Below are 19,328 nucleotides of genomic sequence, written 5' to 3'. Positions count from 1 at the left end.
GGCCTGAATACATGAGTTCTTTATCGGTCTCATATACATATCAGTTGTCATTTTAAAAAGGTTTCGAATTTCGATGATGATGATGATCAAGGTCTGTCTCACCAGTGAGTGTTCTCCTCTCCATCCTTCAGATGACAGGTGCCTCCATTCTGACAGGGGTTACTGATGCATGCATGAATCGGTTCCTCGCAGTCTTGGCCCTATATGAACAAGCAGGTTGCATTACAAATCCACATCCCCACATCAATCTTCCATACTTGCTTTTCCCCACGTACTGTACTGTACATATGTTACTTTATACAGATGAGTGAGCATATACACGCATGCAGATATTTCAGGGCATTCCAGGTTTAGAAAATAAATTTATATAGTCAGAGAGCAAGATGAAACTACATCATTTTTGGAAGATAATTTGGATATGACTCCAGTTCCCCTTCTATCACTTTTTATGTATTTGCTATTTTATCTGCCTGTCATGTGAAAAGTCTGCTGTCTTCAAAAGTATTAGCGCTCCTTTCCTCGAACATAACACATAATCCCATCATGTACCACCTGGGCACAAATGGTGTAAAACAAGTTGTGGGTATGATGTTTAATACCTTAACATGACCGCTAATGAGATGGTCTTGTTTGTGTTTAGGTGTGTTAGTACCTTAAAACCATATGGACAGGTGCATCTGTAAAAATCGACAGGATGGTTACTGCAGGTTCCGTCATTTTTGCAAGGGTTGGATAAACAAGGATTACATTTTGCCAAAATGCTCACATCCACAGGACCTATGCAAAATGCAAAGGAAAAGAAGAAATTACACAGCATGTTATACACACAAACAGAAATACAACAAGTATACAAGCAAAGACTTACAAATACACATAGGATTGAACAGGTAAAGCATCACAAAATTGGCTCACAACTAACACAAGTCACTTTCATTTCTGAGGAACGGTTAGGTGGCAGATACAGGGGGCTGGGTTTAGGAGCTCAGATTGGGCTCTTATTGACTTCCTTACCTGGCACAGGAAAACCACAAGTCCCCGGCACCTCTACAAATGTACCAATCAAATCACATTACTTACAATATTAATATCTGAGCACGTAAGCTAGTGTTAGAGTTAGTACTAATGCCCTCTCTGTGACTAGACGAGTGTGTCTAAAGTGTCCGGCTGGGTTTACCTGTGCATGTGAATTTCTTGGAGGGTGTAGTCAGCAGTAGTTTGTCGGTCATCTCTCCAGGACCGGTACACCGCGCAATTCCAGGCTCCTTGTAGCCGCTCTTTACCCAGTCAGAGAGCCACTGCATGTGACAATCACAGTACAGAGGGTTTGCTCCCAAAGCCCTGCAGGAAACACACACATTACACATCTTCTCCAAAAATTGGATAATAAATTAATCAGTGATGCAAAAATAAAATGAAAGTGATATTAAGTAGTGTGTGTATTGGCTCATTTTTCTGAAGTAACACCATCCATCAGTGACATTAGCGGATGAAGTTTCATAGGGAGCTGCCATGTGTCAGATCGTTGAGTTATAATAGAGCATGAGTTTAATGGGGGGTAGTTCCTCCATGCTGCTCTGATTGGCTGATTGCCCTGTCAATGCTGTAATGCCTGCCTATCACGTTCAACAGTACGCAAATCAGTCTCAGTGCATCAAACTTGTGGAGAAGAATAGTCTAATTATGCACTTGAACATCACTACATTTAGTCACGTTTGTATCAATATTAACTTCATATGAAACACAAAATGGTCTATTAAAGGGATTTTAGAGCCCTCAGAGCTGAATTAAACAGTTGACAAAATAGGCTTTTTACCAGGGCTGGGCAGTGTGACAATATATATTAATGGGACGTTTGTAGTTATTAAGAGTCTATTGTTCAATATCTTGCCATTTTGTTTATATAGCAAAATGTCAAGAAATTCACAGTACTTTAAATTGATGAAACACAGAGAAAATAAAGAGAAAATAAGAAAATTATTATAATTAGCATTATTTGAAGCAATGTACAAAAATAAAAACAAATAAAATCCACATGCTGGATGTGACTTTAATTTGGGGTTAACTTTTTTTTCCCAGCCAGCATTTTTTTTTTTTAAAGTTGCCAGCCACCGCCAGCGATTTTTATGATTTTCACTAAACATTGACGGTCTCCAGTATATTTTTCTGTATGAATATTTGAATATACAATACACCAAAATAAAGCCTATAGAGCCTCTACTTAAAAAATATATATATATTTTTAATTCTGTTTTATTCTAGCTTAAAGCAGTCTTTTTTTATCAACAGTTGAGGTTTCATAAAAATGCATAATTTTGAGAAAAAAGTTCAATCGCATTTTTATCAAAAACTACATCTGGATAATATTCAGTACAATTATCAAAGCATGAATCAAGCATTGCTTCCATTAACCCCTCCAAAGCTTGCACAGACAAATACTACTTCCTGGATCAACATTTTACGTAACATTATGCAGTTTTCATTTATATGCTGTCTATTGCTGATGATCGCGTTATTTTTCATATGCATCTGTTTACATAAGAGATCGTTCGTTTCTCTATCCTTTTCATGTGTGTTTTTGTTCAGGAGGTTTTTGTACTCATTCAGAAGATGTGTAATAGTGCCCCTTAGTGTATAACAGCAAAAACGTGAAAAGCCGTAAAAACTCAATGGAGAGGAAGCATTGTCTTCTAAATTAAGAGATATCTCTTCAGTGGTGGGGAAAGAGTTAATAAATAGCTATATATAAACAATTAACATTATGATATTGTTTTCTTGATGACCTCATGTGTGCAGTAATCTGAAGATTTGTTTTACTCAGCTGTCAGACATAATTACACTTATGAAATTGATCCATGGGATTTATATAAAAAAAAGGTAATCGTGGGAGACTGAGAACTCAAGCAATCTGCGGCTGCAGAACCCCAAGTTCAGACAAAGAAAGTGTGTCAGTGTGGTTGTGTGAGAGTAAAAGAAAGAACCAAAGTACATCCAGCTGTCAAAACCTATTTGGTGCACTCATAAGTGCTTGTGTGTGTGTTCATTCTGAGGTACTTACAGGTGGGAGAGCGAGGACAGATCTTTGAAAGCTCCATCTGGGATCACAGCAATATCATTACCATGGAGAGACCTGCAGAGAGAAGAGAGAAATGAAGCCATCCAAGAGAGTCCAAAACACATAAATCAAAGTCTAATAGCAAACACACACACATATCAATGAGGTACTCACAACAGGCGCAGAGACTTGAGGCCATCGAAAGCTTTTACAGGAATACACCTCAGTCTGTTGTAGCTTAAAATTCTGGGATGAAACAAAAGATATTACAGTACTTGCAAAAACGTGTTTGCATAGAAGCATCAAGCCATACAAACGTAATTTTTTTTTTTGCAACTTTCAAAAATAAATTACTGAAATAAATTCAATAAGATAATCTAATTATTATCTAAATACCCCTGTATTTATACATACTGCACATACACTTTAGTGCACACATAATTTCAAGAAAAACAACACTGTTAAAATTCACACCCACACACATTTTTATGGTTTATGGGGACTCTCCATAGACGTAATGGTTTTTATACTGTACAAACTGTATTGTGTATCGCTCTACACCAACCCTTCACCTAAACCTATCCCTTATAGAAAACTACTGGCAATTCTTTTATTTCATAAAACTAAGTTTTTTATGTTTTTTAAGCCTTTTGTTTTACGGGAACACAGGAAAACTTTGTTTACGATGTAGGACCCATGTCATTATACACATTTGTGTCCTCATAAACCATATATACCAGAAGACACACACACACACACACACACACACACACACACACACACACACACACACACACACACACACATTTTTATGGTTTATATGGACTCTACATAGGCGTAATGGTTTTTATACTGTACAAACTATATTTTCTATCCCTATACCAACTCTACACCTAAACCTACCGCTCAGAGGAAACTTTTTTAGATTTTCAAAAAAACTCATTCTGTATGATTTATAAGCCTTTTGAATTATGGAGACACTGAAAGTGTCCTCATAAATCAACTTCACATTGTAATACCAATGTTATTATACAAATTTGTGTCCTCATAAACCACAGAAACAAGCGCGCACACATACACACACACACACAATGCACAGCTACAGACATACACAACCACACTAGTGTTTCCACAAAAAACACACAGACACACAAACCGAAGCCATAGATCATGTTGACACTCACAGGGTGAGCAGCTCGGACATGTTACTGAAGCTGTGGTTGGACAATGTGCTGATCTGGTTATTACTCAAATCGCTGCAAGAAAACACACACACACACACGCACACACACACGCACACACACAAAGGCAGAGTGTTATGAGCCACAAGAAAGAAAAAAAACACTTAAAGCCAACATTTAAGGGAAAATGGCAATAACACAATGTTGTATAGCATTAAAAAGCAAAACATTCTTTATATGTAGGAGTTTTTCCATTAATCGTTTTTCTTTTTTCTTCTTTTTTGGAATATTTAAACGTAATTATCCCAAATAATTATCGCAAGGAATTACATATGACACTGTACATGGTTTAATGCATGGCATAAGACAATGCACATGCAAACTTCTATGTTAAAGACACTAAGACGGCTGAACTTTAATGCAGTATGCAGTGACCTTTAAAACTGCAAACAGCAAACACAAAGCATGTACAATAGTAATGCGTTAGACTTGAAATCATAATACAACATAGAGCAGCATTCAACATCTTAGATGCATTGCTTCACTTGAATGAACTTTTGTGGAAATTTGCATTCATGAAAATAATACCTACAAAAACCATTGACAGTCTTATAAATTACTCAAAACCAGAGGTTCTTAATCCTGATCCACATTTTGTATTTCTCTCTTATCATAAAATAATTAACAGCAACGTAGAATGAAAAAATGAGCAATCAATCATATTCAATTGACAAATTTTCATTTTTGTGTGTGTGCTGTATAATGATCATTGTTAATTAGTACTTTATTCATTTGGTATGCTTGGTGGAGATGGAATATGTTCTCATAGCGCAGGAAATAAGGGGAGAAGCCAAAATAAACCCTCAAATTACAGCTACAAACATTTAGATTTTCTGGCATTGGCTGGATGAGAAAATGGATCAAACACCATATGTACAGAACTCTGTCCATTTCAAATAGTGCAGGTCTGCTATGATTGGCTGGTTTTAAAGGGGCAGGGCCCTGATAACTGTGAAGTATTTGTGATTGGGTGACTCCAGAGAGGGCTGTACCTACATGAGAGTGAGGTGTTTATAATTGGATAGTTCCAGAGGGACTTGCGTGAACTGGTTGCCATCGAGATAGCTATCAGAAAAAGACAAACAAGTTATTACTCAAACACAGAGGAAATAGCACATTAGCAACACTGTAATGGGAGAAACTTCAAAGACGTATATATAGCAGCCGTGTATTATTTCAGACATCAGATATGTTGGTGGAGACAGTTGGGTTTACAAAAAAGGTGTACTTGGATTAGACAAGGGGATTTTTGGAAATGGCCATTTATTATGAAATCGCTGTGAGGTTTGAGGCTGTAGTGTGTGTGTGCACACTCACAGTTCTGTAACTTCTTTAGGAATGCCTTTAGGTAAAACCTTAAGTCCTTTATTACTGCAGCGAACCACCGTATCCAAACACGAGCACTCAGCAGGACAGCGAGCCAGGGGTGAACAGCTATTCTCATCATTACCTGTACACACAGGAAGAGAAAATTAATCATCGTGTTAATGTTCTCATTTATCAGAGGCCGAGAATAATGACATTTGAAATGAGCTTTTCGATGTGCCAAAGTGATTGTTTTCGTAAGCTTGCCTGAGTTTGTGTAAAGGAAAGATAACACTGACTTATTAGGAGCTAGAAACAAGATCTTCTAACACACATGTACCCCCCCCCCCCCCCCAAAACACACACACTCATTGCCGTACCGTCTTCACAGGCAAAGTCTTGAATGGCCACATCTTGAATAGGGATCTCCTTAAGGAAGTATGGGCTCTGACAGCGGGGGTTACCCGTGACAATCCGCTTCTTACGGAGCCATTCCCCTAGCCAGGCCAGATGACAGTTACAGATAAACGGATTGGCCAGCAAGTTCCTGTGGGATCACACAAGAAAAAAATATTTAGCAAATATTTAGTAAAACATTCCAGAAGCTCACAAACAAAAGCTCAGTTTCAAAACCTAATGAGCTGTTTGCGTAGGCACACTACTGTCTTGAAAGGCAGGCAACTTTACCAAATCAGATGGCAGATGAGGCGAGAGAAATGTTTATTATAAATAAACTCAGATTGTGTTAAATAAGTAACAATGTGACCTGTTTTTAAGTTCACTGCTTTAACCTAGTATTTGTGTTTTTTCTTGTAATTTCATAATTTCATAAGTATCATGGAGTTAACTTATCAAGTTGCTAATGTGAATCTGTATTAAGTCCAGTTTTCTGTGTAAAATGCTATTTGAGTGAAACACTTTCTTTTTATGTAGATTGATTCATATTGGTCACCCCCTTAAAGGGACACTTAAAGGGACAAGTTCACCCAAAAATGTAAATTGTGTCATCCTTTACTCTCCCTCATGTTGTTTCATACCTGTTGTTTTTTTTTTTCTTATGTTGATCATAAAAGAAGATATTTTGAAGATTGCTGGTAATCAAACAGTTGATGGTCCTCACTGACTTCCACAATATTTCTTTCCCTACTATGGAGGTCAATTGGGACCACAACTGTTTGCTTCTTCAAAATTATTCAAAATATCTTCTTTTGTGTTCAGCCTTAATTACAAGGTTTTAGCAATTATGCAACTTCTGTTTAGAACAAAGAAGTCCATACAACACCTTTAACAATAACGAAACAGAGGAATGACTTCACTGAATTATTTCTTTTTTCCTTCTGATGAACATTATAGCATTGACAGCCAATAAGAATCCACCCAACTTTAATAAAATTTAACATTTAAAGCAGCAGACATAACTACTGCGTGTGCTTACAATAAACAATGTTATTGTGCATTGGTGTGAATGCTAATATAAATTGTGTTCTAGTTTTCATTACAGTTATCGTTCTTAGTGTGAACAGGTCATTAAGATGAGGATGTTCTTTCAGAAGACAGTCACCTACTGTTTTTAGGCAGCTAGCTCGGTTTTGGGACAGCTTTACTGAAACAAAACAAAACTCTGTTGATACTGTGGTTTGATACTCACAGTGTTGAGAGGGAATGTAGTGTGTCAAAGGCTCCAGGGGACATGGAGGTGATCAGGTTATCATAGAGGGAGAGCAGTCTCACAGAGCTCAGACCAGTAAAACTACCGTTATTGACACAGCTTATCTTGTTACTCCTCAACATCCTGCACATGACAAACACACACACATAATCATTTAAAACCGCCAGAAGCTGCGGATTTGGTTTGGAACACAGACCAATGTGCCCACACCTGAGAATAAAATCTAGACCTAGATATTTTTTTTGACAGCATCTGGATGCATTGTCCTGAAGTTCAATCAAGTCATTCAGTCAAGTGTGCAAGCATGTGATACTCACAGTGTGCGGAGGCCACTGAGGCCTTTCAGCATGCTGTAGTGGACACTCTCTAAGCGATTGCTCGTCAGTATGAGTTCATTCACTCCAGTGGCCCCCTCAAATGTGCCTTCCTCAATATCTGTGATCTTATTATTACTAAGATTGCTGTAAAACAAAGCAAGTTGGCATGGTACTTTGAGTGCCCTGATGATGGTGGCATAAAGGCTGGAATACGCTACATAATTTTTGCCCCGATTTTCTGCTGATTTACAGTCTGGAGAAGTTGATGCTAGTTGGCGAAAGTCAAAGTCAGTCTGTAGATTTAAGTTAACAGATTTCATAGACAATCATATAGTGTATGATGGTCACAGACTCTGTTTTTTAAGCTTCAGACTATGATTCCATTCAGTCCGAGGATATCAAACATGTTTGATATTTTAAGCCGATTTTAGATCGTGTATTGTTTTCATTTGTCACGCATCTCCTAACACCAACGCGCATGTTTCTGCATGGATTCGTTGTGATCGAAACGACTTTAAAGTCTGGTAGTGCATGATCCTCAGTCATTTAGTGTATGATGGCCAGTTTTTCTTTTGAGACTATTACAAATTCGGTAATTGTATGATGCTCAGTATTTTAAGATCTCATCAGTTTTTAAAAGTCGTGTAGTGTATTCCAGCCTTTAACTTTATAATGACAGATGACAAAGGCACAGAAAGAGACTTACATTTTGCGTAGCTGAGGAAGCTTCTTAAAGATTCCTGTAGCCTCCAGCACTGTAAATTCATTATTGTTCAAGCGGCTGCACAGAAAACGAATGAAACACACAGAACACAATAAATCATTTGTTGATTAATTAATCTGTATGTGTTTATATGTTTATAAGCAATAATGTATAGCAAGGTTGTGCACTATTCAGAATTTAATCTATATGAACTTTTTGAAATGTCAAAGTTTTGTTGAAATGGACTTTCTATGATTTGGAATGAGTAGACAATGTTTAGTGAGTAAATGAAGACAGAATTTAAATTTTTGGCTGAATTAAACCTTATTAAATGGGAGACACTCACAGTTCTGCTGTATATTGAGGTATGTGGTCTGGAATCTTTGTGAGCTTTTGACCAGAGCAGTCTACTGTGGTTCCTTCACAGCGACACTTCTCTGGGCACGCCAGGTCAGCGAAGCAATCCCCACCTAGTTTTGATCGGTAGTCTTCCACACCTATACACATAACCACACAGACATCACACCATTACACCCCACACAATCCCAAATAAAGTGTGTATGAGAGAAATAGAGGACAGAGAGAGAAGGAGAGGAGTACGTTTGGGTGAAAAGGTACAGTGGTAAAAGTAGAGGGTCACTAGGAAGGAGGACCTTAAATGTTAATTGTGCTAGACCAGAGGAAACTCAGTTATCACCATGGCAATTATGATATTATCATCCTTAACAACACATAAAGCCATGCTGACCTAGCCATGACTTTGGAGAGTTGTGTACAGACACACAGACACATGCTTATAAGTGCAAAGAGATAATGCACATATTCTTAACTGCACGTTCATACAAATTAAGACAAAAACATTTACACACACACACACACACACACATACAAAGGTTGTTTGTTGTTGCTTGCCATGCTGTAGATGCTGCAAGACCTTCCATGGTGCTTGACAGAACCATGTATTAGTCCGAGTCTGCAACCACATGGTTAGATCAAGCACAAAGGAAAACCCCGCTGAATTTCCTCCACAAGATACAGAGAGAGAAAGAGAGAAAGAGAAACAAAGAATTGAGAGCTAAAGAATGAGAAAGTAATTTGTTTAGCTATGATAAACTAATAAAGAACATGGTAGAGAGAGGAGATATGCAGGAGAAAAAAAGAGAAGAGAGAAACAGAAGAGTGTGGCAGGAATATTGCAGCTGTTGTACAGTAAATAAACATGAACCAGCAGTTATAGGCACAGTCAAACACACACGTACAGGTTCAATTCACACTGTGTGCTTCATAAACCTCTGAGCACATTTTCACATATATTTGGGTTCCTGGTCTGTGATTGGTTGGGGGTGAGGGGGGAAGGGCTTGTTGGGTGACGTCTTACTGGTCTTGTGTCAGTTACTTACACTTATTGATATGATGAATCCCTGAGTGTGTGTGCGAGAAAGGAAGAGAGACAATATGTAATACATTCAAACAGTCATACCCTAATACCTGCGAACACTGGAAAACCCGTGTCTTAGATCCATGCCACTGTGTGCTATTTTTTAGCATGCACATAGCAAGAGTGACACTGATCAGGTTGGTGAAGGTTTGACAACAAATTAACATTAGACTGAAGCACCACTGTATGTTTGCTCTCTAGCAACAAACGGCCGTATTTGTATTTTTGTTTTAAAGCACATGCCCAGTTCTTATAACTATAGTATTCATGTTGTTTTATGTTTTTTTATAAAGCCAAATAATATTTTTTTAGGAAAAACATACATTTAATTACATATTTACACAAGTTATATTATATTCATTATATATATACTATCAATAAAAAGTTTGGGTCCAGTAAGGGAGTGTGAGAGTAAGTAAGTAAGTAAGTAAGTAAATAAATAAATATTCAGCTTCTATTCAGTAAGGATACATTAAAATGTGCAAATGACTTTTACAAAATTATAAACAAAATCTGGTTGGAGGGGTTCAGAGGGTCACCTTGTTTTTTTTCTGTAAAGAAGATTTTGGACAATTCTACTGTTTTACTGTATTTTTGCTAAATTTTTAAATAATTTATTTGAGTCTGATTAGATTACGAGTATTGTCATTGACCCATGGTCTACACAAGAACACAGCACCATTATGCTTTGCTCTTCTATGCAAATAAAGCAAAATTCTCTCTGCATAATAATGTGCATGTCATTTGCGTGCATTAGAGTAGTAGTCCAAAGGCTTTTGTGCAGTACACACACAGACAAAATGTTTAGTAGCTGAACATACCTGGTATAAAATATTGCTCTTTAGCTAAACAAAGAGAGATACACAGAAAATTGAGAGGAAAGTGGTGTGTATGTAGATCAATAAATGAATATGAATATTGATCAAAGAATCCTGCTCATTTATAACACCACAGCGATCAATACTCAACTGACAGACAGTAAACTAATAATACTCCACCCCCCACACACACATTTGAATCCTGATTTATAATCTGTTTAGACAGGAGAAGATAACTCATGCTGAGACCCTCAGAACTGTGTATATGTCTGTGTAAGTGAAAGCTGAATAAGATGTTAACACCCTTGACTGCACACACACACACACACATTCTCAGTGACGCTAAAGTCCATGGTCAGGAACAGACAGGAAGTGGCAGGGTCAAGACTTAGCATCTGTAAGCCAGTCTGGCAATTTGAAAAAAATTACACATATTATGAACTACCGATTTTCATAGCTGTATGTACCTGAACAGCGGAACTTTTTGCTCTTGATCTGGCCAATGCGTTTGTTAGCAAGCCGACGGGGACTGGTGCATCGAGCTCCGCTGGTCTCAATCGGGTTGTCTTGCAGGTAGTCAGCTAACCACTTCAAATGGCAGTCACACATAAATGGGTTCTGGGCCAAATGACTGATAAACATAAAATTTTCAACAAAATTATGAATGACGGTCTTAAATAAAGTTAAACATTTCTTGAAAAAACAAATATGTTTTACTCTCAACCTATTGACCAACCTAAAATTTGACTGCAAGCCATTAATCATACATGGGCCTAATATGCTATAGCAAGACATTTTATAATTCCCTCAAATATGATTATACAAGGGACCTCCTTTTAAAAAAATAAATGCAGCTATGTATTTTCATGCTTACATATAAACACTGTCTAAATGCAGATGATATAAATGCAAAAATAAGTAAAGATGACATTACAAAGAGATGATGCTCTTTGAGATGTAAATATACTTAAGACAAAAAAAAGTTTATTGGGGAACAAATGTTACTTATTGTAACTCACAGTGTTTGGATGGCTCGGAGAGAAGAGAAGGTTCCCTTTGCGATGGTTTGGAGTTTGTTGTCATAAAGTGACAGAAGATTCAGATTCTGCAGGTCTTGGAAAGAATCTACGCGCAAACAATTGATCTTGTTCGCATTTAGCAACCTGTTGGGATAAACATTCGCATGTGACATTTCACATAAATCTCTCAGGCAAACAGGAAAATCTATACATGAGTTGTAAATTGAGAAAGTATAAATGCCATATGCAAATAGATTAACATTTCTAGACAACCGAATGAGCGAGACTCAAAATCCATGCGGTCTCCAGACTCATTTACAGTGCCTTATAGGCGAACAAAGTTGTGAATAAACAGAGGCTTTATTTTACAAAGCAGCTTTCGTATAAACAGGATTTATATTTTCCGCATCTCCTGCAAAGCAATAAAACTGTGTGTGCGATGGGAGTTATTGGCACTAAACTTTTATATTTGTGAGCATACCATACACAAATGTCTGTTTCACATTAAGTTATTTCTGAATAATTCAAGAGTGAGAGGGATTACAATCTTTCTATATTCACTTTCAACACGGTCTGAGCTCATGTGAGGTTGTAATTTTTTGTAGTAGCCCCAAATTCTTATGGTCTTATTAAAACCCTATAAATACTTGGATTAACAAGTATTTCCTAAACATGCTCCTCACATTCACACATACAGCAGAAGTATGTGGTACAGTATGTGTGTGCTGTCTGTCATCAGGCAAATGTGTCCAGCTTATGGTCCTATCCTCAAGGTGCAAACATAAACACACACACACACACATACACACACACACACACACACACACACACACACACACACACACACACATTTGTCTTTTTCAATCATGTGAGCACCTATTGTTTTTACACTGGGCTACCCGTACCAAAATTACAGTACTAACTGGATATTAAAATTAAAAATATTTGTCTCAAAATAGTAGACTTTAAATGCAGCCTAATGTACTTGTCTCTATCGTGTATGTCATTAACACTAATTTAAATGACAATATTGACAATAAAAAGAGGAAAAATACCGCTCTTACCTTCTTTATTACTGACTGTTACATTGAAGCAATACTGACTTACTGAGAAATACTGGTAAAATTCCACAATACGGTGTTTAATAGCATATTCATTTCTTTTTTTTTGCTGTGGTATTTAAGATGATATTGAGAATTACTCTGGCACTGATATCAACTACTAAAATGTTGGTATCTTGAGCTCATGAAATTCCGTTCACACAAACCATTTGGCATTATTACATTTTAACTGAGTCATTATTTAGTATGATTATTAAATAATTTTCCAATGGCTGGTCCTCAGACTTGGCAAAACTTGACCCACCCACACTCAGAGAGAAATAAACGCCCTTCCTTCATGGCATTTTCAAGCATAAATTCATAAAATGTGCATTACTCACAGTAGCTGCAATGAGAATAGTCCATCAAAAAGGCCTTTGGGAAGTTCAGTGATTTTATTCCCATATAAAACCCTGGAAGGCAGAAACACAAGGGAGCATTGAATAAAAGCAAAGATTAAAGATGTTCATTACCCACCCACACACACAACCATTCATCAGAAATGGTTCCTCAAACAAAGCACAAGATGCACCACCACAAATCATCCCAGTGCAACCAGTGACGAATCATATTTAAAAACAAATTAAATCATACAGACCCAGATTCATGAGGTAAAATCATGAAAAACATATACGCAATAATCTTCTTAATCTACATCTCATATTCATTACTTTATCTTAATGGGCTGTAACTCTACACAGACTGATGTTGTTGTAAAAATGGGTGATGAATTCTGGCAAATTCAGGACTAATCTGAAAGAGCCACGGAGGGCTGAACATTTCTTGGCATTTTTATTTTAGAATGAATAATGGCATTGTGGCTTTGGCTATAATGCTGATATCTTACATATATGCAGCCCACACAGAAACTTTACAAAAAAGCTTCAAAATATAGAGCATCTGTCTTTCACGTTGTACTTTTGTATGTTTACACATTCAATATTTTGACTAATTTGATTATTCTTTAAACTACTTCTCAGTTTGTAGCACACAATTCTGTTAACAGGCAGATTTCCCCCCAAAATAAGCATCAAAAAAAAAATATTCATCATTACTGTGATGTCATGTCAGGACTTGCATGTGTGTGTTCGCTTATGTTTCACATTGGATCACTCTTCTGGCTTGAAATTGTATTTTTTCAGGAGGAGAGATTTTAAATGGCTGGCTGGTGTTCCTAAGAGGCTGGTCCGAAGGGAACGACAGAGAGGGGGAGAACTGTTCCGCCCACTAAGTTCTGGCTCATTGGAACCCGGTCAGTAAAGTAAACCAAAAAAAATACAGAGACCAAGCAAGAAAGACATATACAACCCATCCCCCTAAAACTTACACACTGATGCCAGGCCAAAACAAACAGCTTAATGTATTTGAACAAGAGCTCATATTAGTGTGCTTCATATTCTAAGGGTTTAGCCATATACAGCATAGATTTATCATTTGTCTTGCATTTACCAAGCTTACTTGCATACTTTTTCTTAAACAAGTCACATCGTATGAATTCGTAAAAAACTGCCACCTTGTAAAATACATGCATTTCCTCATAAGATCAGTTCTAATCAGTTCAGTTTATTTATAAAACTCTTTAAAACTGTTAATCTATTGAAATGAAAATGTCCTGTATCTTTGAATGGTGGTTACGTTGACTCAGACTCTACAGGGGTTTATCTCTGTTCTCTAAAAGCTTGAATGAGTCAGAGCATCAAAAATTGAAAGAATGATGGAAGCTTAATATAACTCTTACATTCTCTTCTCACGCACACACACAAATATGCATATATATACTTACAGAGAATTCAAAGATCGGAGACCTTGAAAGGAGTCTGAAGCCAATTCAGTTATTTGATTATTACTCAAATCTCTAAAAAACACAAAAAACAAGAAAATGAGAGAAAGATGAGGAATGAGTGTGTTTGTGTGATTATGTATGTACAGTATGTGTGCTCACATGGACACACACTCACATTCTCCGCAGCCGTTTGTAAGGTGAGAATGCTCCTGGTGGAATAATCTTGATGGAGTTCTGCTCCAGTCGGCTGTGAACAGAGAGAATAAACCAGATCAGCAAACGGAGGGAACGTGGAAGAGGGAATAATCCAGGTGAGGCTAACTGGAAAATGACAGGCACTGACTGCAGTATTGAGGAGTTATTGGAAAAGCTTGCTGGGAGATGAGCGATGACTGATTTGGAATGCTACATCTTGGACATTAATTCTGGGTTTAGAGTCTGTTTTTGTCATACAGACATTTGATATAATAAGAGGGGTACCAAGACAAAAGTGGGGGGAAATCAATGTGACAGGCACAAATGTAAGATTAATGTCAATATGTCTGGGATGACTTTAATCACAGTGTAGCAGCTGCGTCTGTTTGCTGTAGTTCCAGTCTGAGACAGGGCTCATGTCTGGATGAGTGTGTGCTTGTGTGATTTGGTCAGACTAAGAACAAATCCAACATCTGTGTTCCATGAAAAATTGAATTATGAAAACACTGAAATTTCAACATTGCCTTAAAAGCGCACTCAGTTTTATTGTATTTTTTTATTTATTTATTTTTTGCATAGGAAAAGAACGGTTATATTAGTATCGGTTACATTAGTAGCAAAACTGTTGTATTTAACATTAAGTCGGTCACATGATAAGGCTGCTATAAGATTTAATATATATGGAGTGGGTCACCTAATGGGACAATCTCACTTTATCTCTCAGATACTTTTGCTTTAGTAATAATTAAATAATGATGCCTGTTACCCACTCAGAATAAACTAAAATAGTAAATAAATTATAATAATAAAGACAATATAATGATTTTTTTTCTCATTATTGTCACTACTGACACATTATAGTTCATAGTTGTTATGGTATTTCTTAGAATTCTGACTTTGTATCTCATAAATGCGACTTTATTTCTTATTATGACTTTCTATCTCACAGTGTGATTATATCTCACAGTTGCAAATGTTGCTTTATTCCTTATTTCAATTTTTTTTTTCTCAAAATCACCTGTTTTTTTTTTTTTTTTTTATTTAATGTTATTTCAATAACAGGTTTCTATATATTGATTATTTAGTGTATTTCTTCAGTTAAAAACCAAAACTGATGTTTTGACTGTACTTTTGAACAAATGCACATGCACACATCGAAATCGAAATACAGTAAAACCCTGAAAAGAAATGATTTTAACTGTAAAAAAAAAAATGTTTTTATTAAAAATTTTATATTTACATTTTAACACAAAATGTGATAAAAGGTTGATGTTGTATAAGTGGAATAAAAGCTGTAATTTTCCTACCAAGTCAAGTAATAAGAATCATAAATATATTATTCATTCAGTATTCCAGCATTCATCATATAGCAATGCTTATTTTTAAAGGCTCGCCTTCTTGCTGTCTCTCTCTAGATATCTGTTCTTCTCTTTGACAGTAAATATGTCATAAATCAGATAAGCTCTCCAAAGTTGACAGAGCATGAAAACCGGCTCCCGCATAGGTGGACGAACACACACACACACACACACACATTTCAATCAGCTGGAGCCAAATGAGATAATCTGACTCATCTGCCAAAGCTCTTCATGCGGCTTTCAGAGGAAGAAAAACCAAGGGATGAGAGACTAGAAACTAGGGAAGAAAAAAGATAGACAATGACCCTGGCAGTGAGAGGCACAACAGTTTAAAAAAGATGTGGCGTCTCAATCCAGGCCCCGTTGGCAGAGCGCTGGCTCACAGAAGAGATGCCATTGATAAAATAAATCCATTTCCACACTGCATTAATGCGCATGACTTCAGCATGGCCTCCGTAGTTAAAATACTTGATATAGATACAACCCTGACTGTGTGTATGTGTGTTTGTGGAGTGTGGAAGCTACATCTGTCAAAAAGGAAGCAGACATCAGACTGGTGCCAAACAAATCCACCATTACACTCAACCAAATACAAGACTGAGGAAGGCATTCTGTATAAACATACAGTAGTCTTGTAGGTGACAGCTCTAATGTACATTAGTGTGAGTGTGAGTGTGTTTCTAACCTAACTATTCCTTTATGGATACTCTCAAATGGAAAATGATCCAGAAACAGGTACAGAATTTTCACGAAATAATATAAAAGTTATTAATACTAATAAAACACAGGAAAGTATATAATATAATATAATATAATATAATATAATATAATATAATATAATATAATATAATATAATATAATATAATATAATATAATATAATAAGTTGTGTTTTAATATTCTGTGTTGTTATAATTATAATTATCATTTTATCAGTATGATACCTTATAGACAGTGATGTTTATTGAATATCTATATAATCAATTACATAGAACTTTGTTTTTTACACTTATTTTTTCCTTGTTTATTAATAATATAACATAACATAACATAACATAACATAACATAACATAACATAACATAATATAATATAATATAATAAAAGTTGTGTTTTAATATTCTGTGTTGTTATAATTATAATTATCATTTTATCAGTATGATACCTTATAGACAGTGATGTTTATTGAATATCTATATAATCAATTACATAGAACTTTGTTTTTTACACTTATTCTTTCCTTGTTTATTAATAATATAACATAACATAACATAACATAACATAACATAACATAACATAAAATATAATATAATATAATATTGTTATGTTATATATAATATAATTTTTTATCATATAAAATGTAAGCATTTTAGCGGCACAATTTAATTAGTGTATTGTGAACATATTTAGTATACTCTATGAGCAATAGAAGCATATGGGAATGTGTGTGTGTGTGTGTGTTTGTGTCTGTGTGTGTACCTATTTATCCATATTTTAGGGAAAAATTTGAACCCAGAAAAGAGCTAAATCAGACAAAATATCCCAAAAATCGATTTTTTTAAAACCCTGTTAAGGTTACATTTATAAATAGTTCTATTAAAAACAATAAAAGTCAATGTAATGTTCCCATCTAGACAAATATAGATAAAATAGATCAAATTTAGATAAACTAGCTAAATAAATGTTTGTGTGTGTGTGCTCCTCACTCACATTTCAGTGATGGTTTCTGGCAGGTTGGTGGGTATTTCAGTCAGTCCTTTCCCCCGGCAGTCCACTATATTATTACTGCAGGTGCACAGCTCAGGACACTGCAGCACACTACAGGATGAGTGTGACTGGGGCCCTAAACACACACACACACACACACACACACACACACACACACACACACACACACACACACACACACACACACACACACACACACACACAGAGATGACAGGGATGCAGGGGGATGTGCTACACAGAGGAAGGTTGTGTTTGAAGGTTGAATTAAATTTAAAACAACAATGACAACAAAAACTTTCTCAAGCAAGAAAGTTGTGGACTGCATATTGCAACTAAATGCAATTTGAAGTAAAACAAAAAAAACAAACAAACAAACAAACAAACAAACACATTTTGCCCATGTTATTTCAGCACAGATAACTTGCCTTCGCTGAAGTCTTGAAAGCATGGGCAAAGAAAGAGAACAGCCGAAAAATGAACAGAATATGAAAGCTTTGACAAGACAAAACAGCAAATCCATGTATTTATTCTCTTTATACTCACAAGCTCTGTAATCTCCTGTAAACAAACCACACAAATAGAACACACGCAAATTTACCTGTACACATAAACTCTTTCTTCTGAACCTCAGCAATGTTGTGGCCCCTCAGAGAGGGCGGAGCCATACACTGTGTGTAGAGGCCAAGGCGGGGCCTCTGTCTCAGCCAATCAGAGAGCCAGGCCACATGGCAATCACATAGCAGACTATTTGAGTGCAGACGACTAGAGAGATGGAGAGTGAGAGAGAAAGAGTCATTTGAAGGTCCAATGGCTGTCTAAGCTTGTACATCGGAAAAAAACAGTGTACATGTGTGTTAGACAGTATTATCAACTTTGCATCTGACCACTTCTTGTTCATTAATTACTGACATTTACTTGCACACAACAGGCAAACACACATAATGATTTCTCTGTTGACTCTGGTGCTTCTCTGTGGTCGGCAGCTTTAGGAGTCCTTCTCTTAACAATAATAATATTACAACTAAATATAAAGCATATTTAGTGTAACTGGCTTTGTAAATCTGAAGTAACAAGCCAATGATCTTTTCCAACATGACATGACAGTAGAGCAAGTGTTCAGAGAGAGGATAGAGTTTATTTTGTGGGGTATTTTGTCATGGCAGAAATCATCACAGTGACTTGTGACCAACTTCGTATTGAACAGAGCTAGAAAGCACTGAAATAGACTGCTCTTGTTTTATCTGTCTCCATAATTATTTCCTTCCCAATGGTATTTGGAAAGGCTTTTGTATAGGTTGGGTCAAGAATTAAAACGACGAAAATCATTGCAGTTCAATGAAATGCAGCAGAACATTTAAACCACTTCAAGTTTTACAGTGCTATCATGTTATATTATCAACTTGCTGAAACAGAAACAGAAGGTGATAAATATAACTTCTATATTACCTTGTCACTGAATTGCTATATGATTTATTTTTGTTTTGCATTTAACAATTACGTTTAACCCCTATTAAACTCCTACCTATGAGCATGGAAAAAAATGGGTAACTATCGGCAAAATTTAGTTTTAGTGTTATTTCTATACTATTATAATAACTATTAATGT

The 19,328-nt window shown here is 36.2% G+C and overlaps 1 protein-coding gene across 10 annotated transcripts in view; it reads right to left on the bottom strand.

Annotated features, from left to right (window-relative positions):
• The window catches only part of slit2 (slit homolog 2 (Drosophila)), a 78,469-nt gene that overhangs the window by 14,250 nt on the left and 44,891 nt on the right, over window positions 1–19,328 (bottom strand). For 3 of the 10 annotated variants that reach the window (XM_059554008.1, XM_059553998.1, XM_059554002.1), the window contains exons 8-28: window positions 18,309–18,484; window positions 17,705–17,837; window positions 14,621–14,692; window positions 14,446–14,517; window positions 13,004–13,075; window positions 11,563–11,706; window positions 11,011–11,174; window positions 10,547–10,570; window positions 8,634–8,784; window positions 8,291–8,365; window positions 7,585–7,728; window positions 7,247–7,390; window positions 5,979–6,145; window positions 5,611–5,743; window positions 5,290–5,358; window positions 4,237–4,308; window positions 3,227–3,298; window positions 3,056–3,127; window positions 1,175–1,338; window positions 653–777; window positions 103–200 (exon numbers count right to left, since the gene is read on the bottom strand). In XM_059554008.1, the coding sequence (XP_059409991.1) occupies window positions 103–200; window positions 653–777; window positions 1,175–1,338; window positions 3,056–3,127; window positions 3,227–3,298; window positions 4,237–4,308; window positions 5,290–5,358; window positions 5,611–5,743; window positions 5,979–6,145; window positions 7,247–7,390; window positions 7,585–7,728; window positions 8,291–8,365; window positions 8,634–8,784; window positions 10,547–10,570; window positions 11,011–11,174; window positions 11,563–11,706; window positions 13,004–13,075; window positions 14,446–14,517; window positions 14,621–14,692; window positions 17,705–17,837; window positions 18,309–18,484 (2,343 nt within the window). The remainder of the gene's footprint in view (window positions 1–102; window positions 201–652; window positions 778–1,174; window positions 1,339–3,055; window positions 3,128–3,226; window positions 3,299–4,236; window positions 4,309–5,289; window positions 5,359–5,610; window positions 5,744–5,978; window positions 6,146–7,246; window positions 7,391–7,584; window positions 7,729–8,290; window positions 8,366–8,633; window positions 8,785–10,546; window positions 10,571–11,010; window positions 11,175–11,562; window positions 11,707–13,003; window positions 13,076–14,445; window positions 14,518–14,620; window positions 14,693–17,704; window positions 17,838–18,308; window positions 18,485–19,328) is intronic. The other 7 variants (XM_059553999.1, XM_059554004.1, XM_059554000.1 and 4 more) reach the window with 4 other exon arrangements.

Source organism: Carassius carassius, chromosome 7, assembly GCF_963082965.1.
Source record: "Carassius carassius chromosome 7, fCarCar2.1, whole genome shotgun sequence".
Classification (NCBI taxonomy): Eukaryota; Metazoa; Chordata; class Actinopteri; order Cypriniformes; family Cyprinidae; genus Carassius; species Carassius carassius.
Note: the sequence above shows the minus strand (reverse complement) of the source record. Positions and strands in the feature narration are given on the sequence as shown.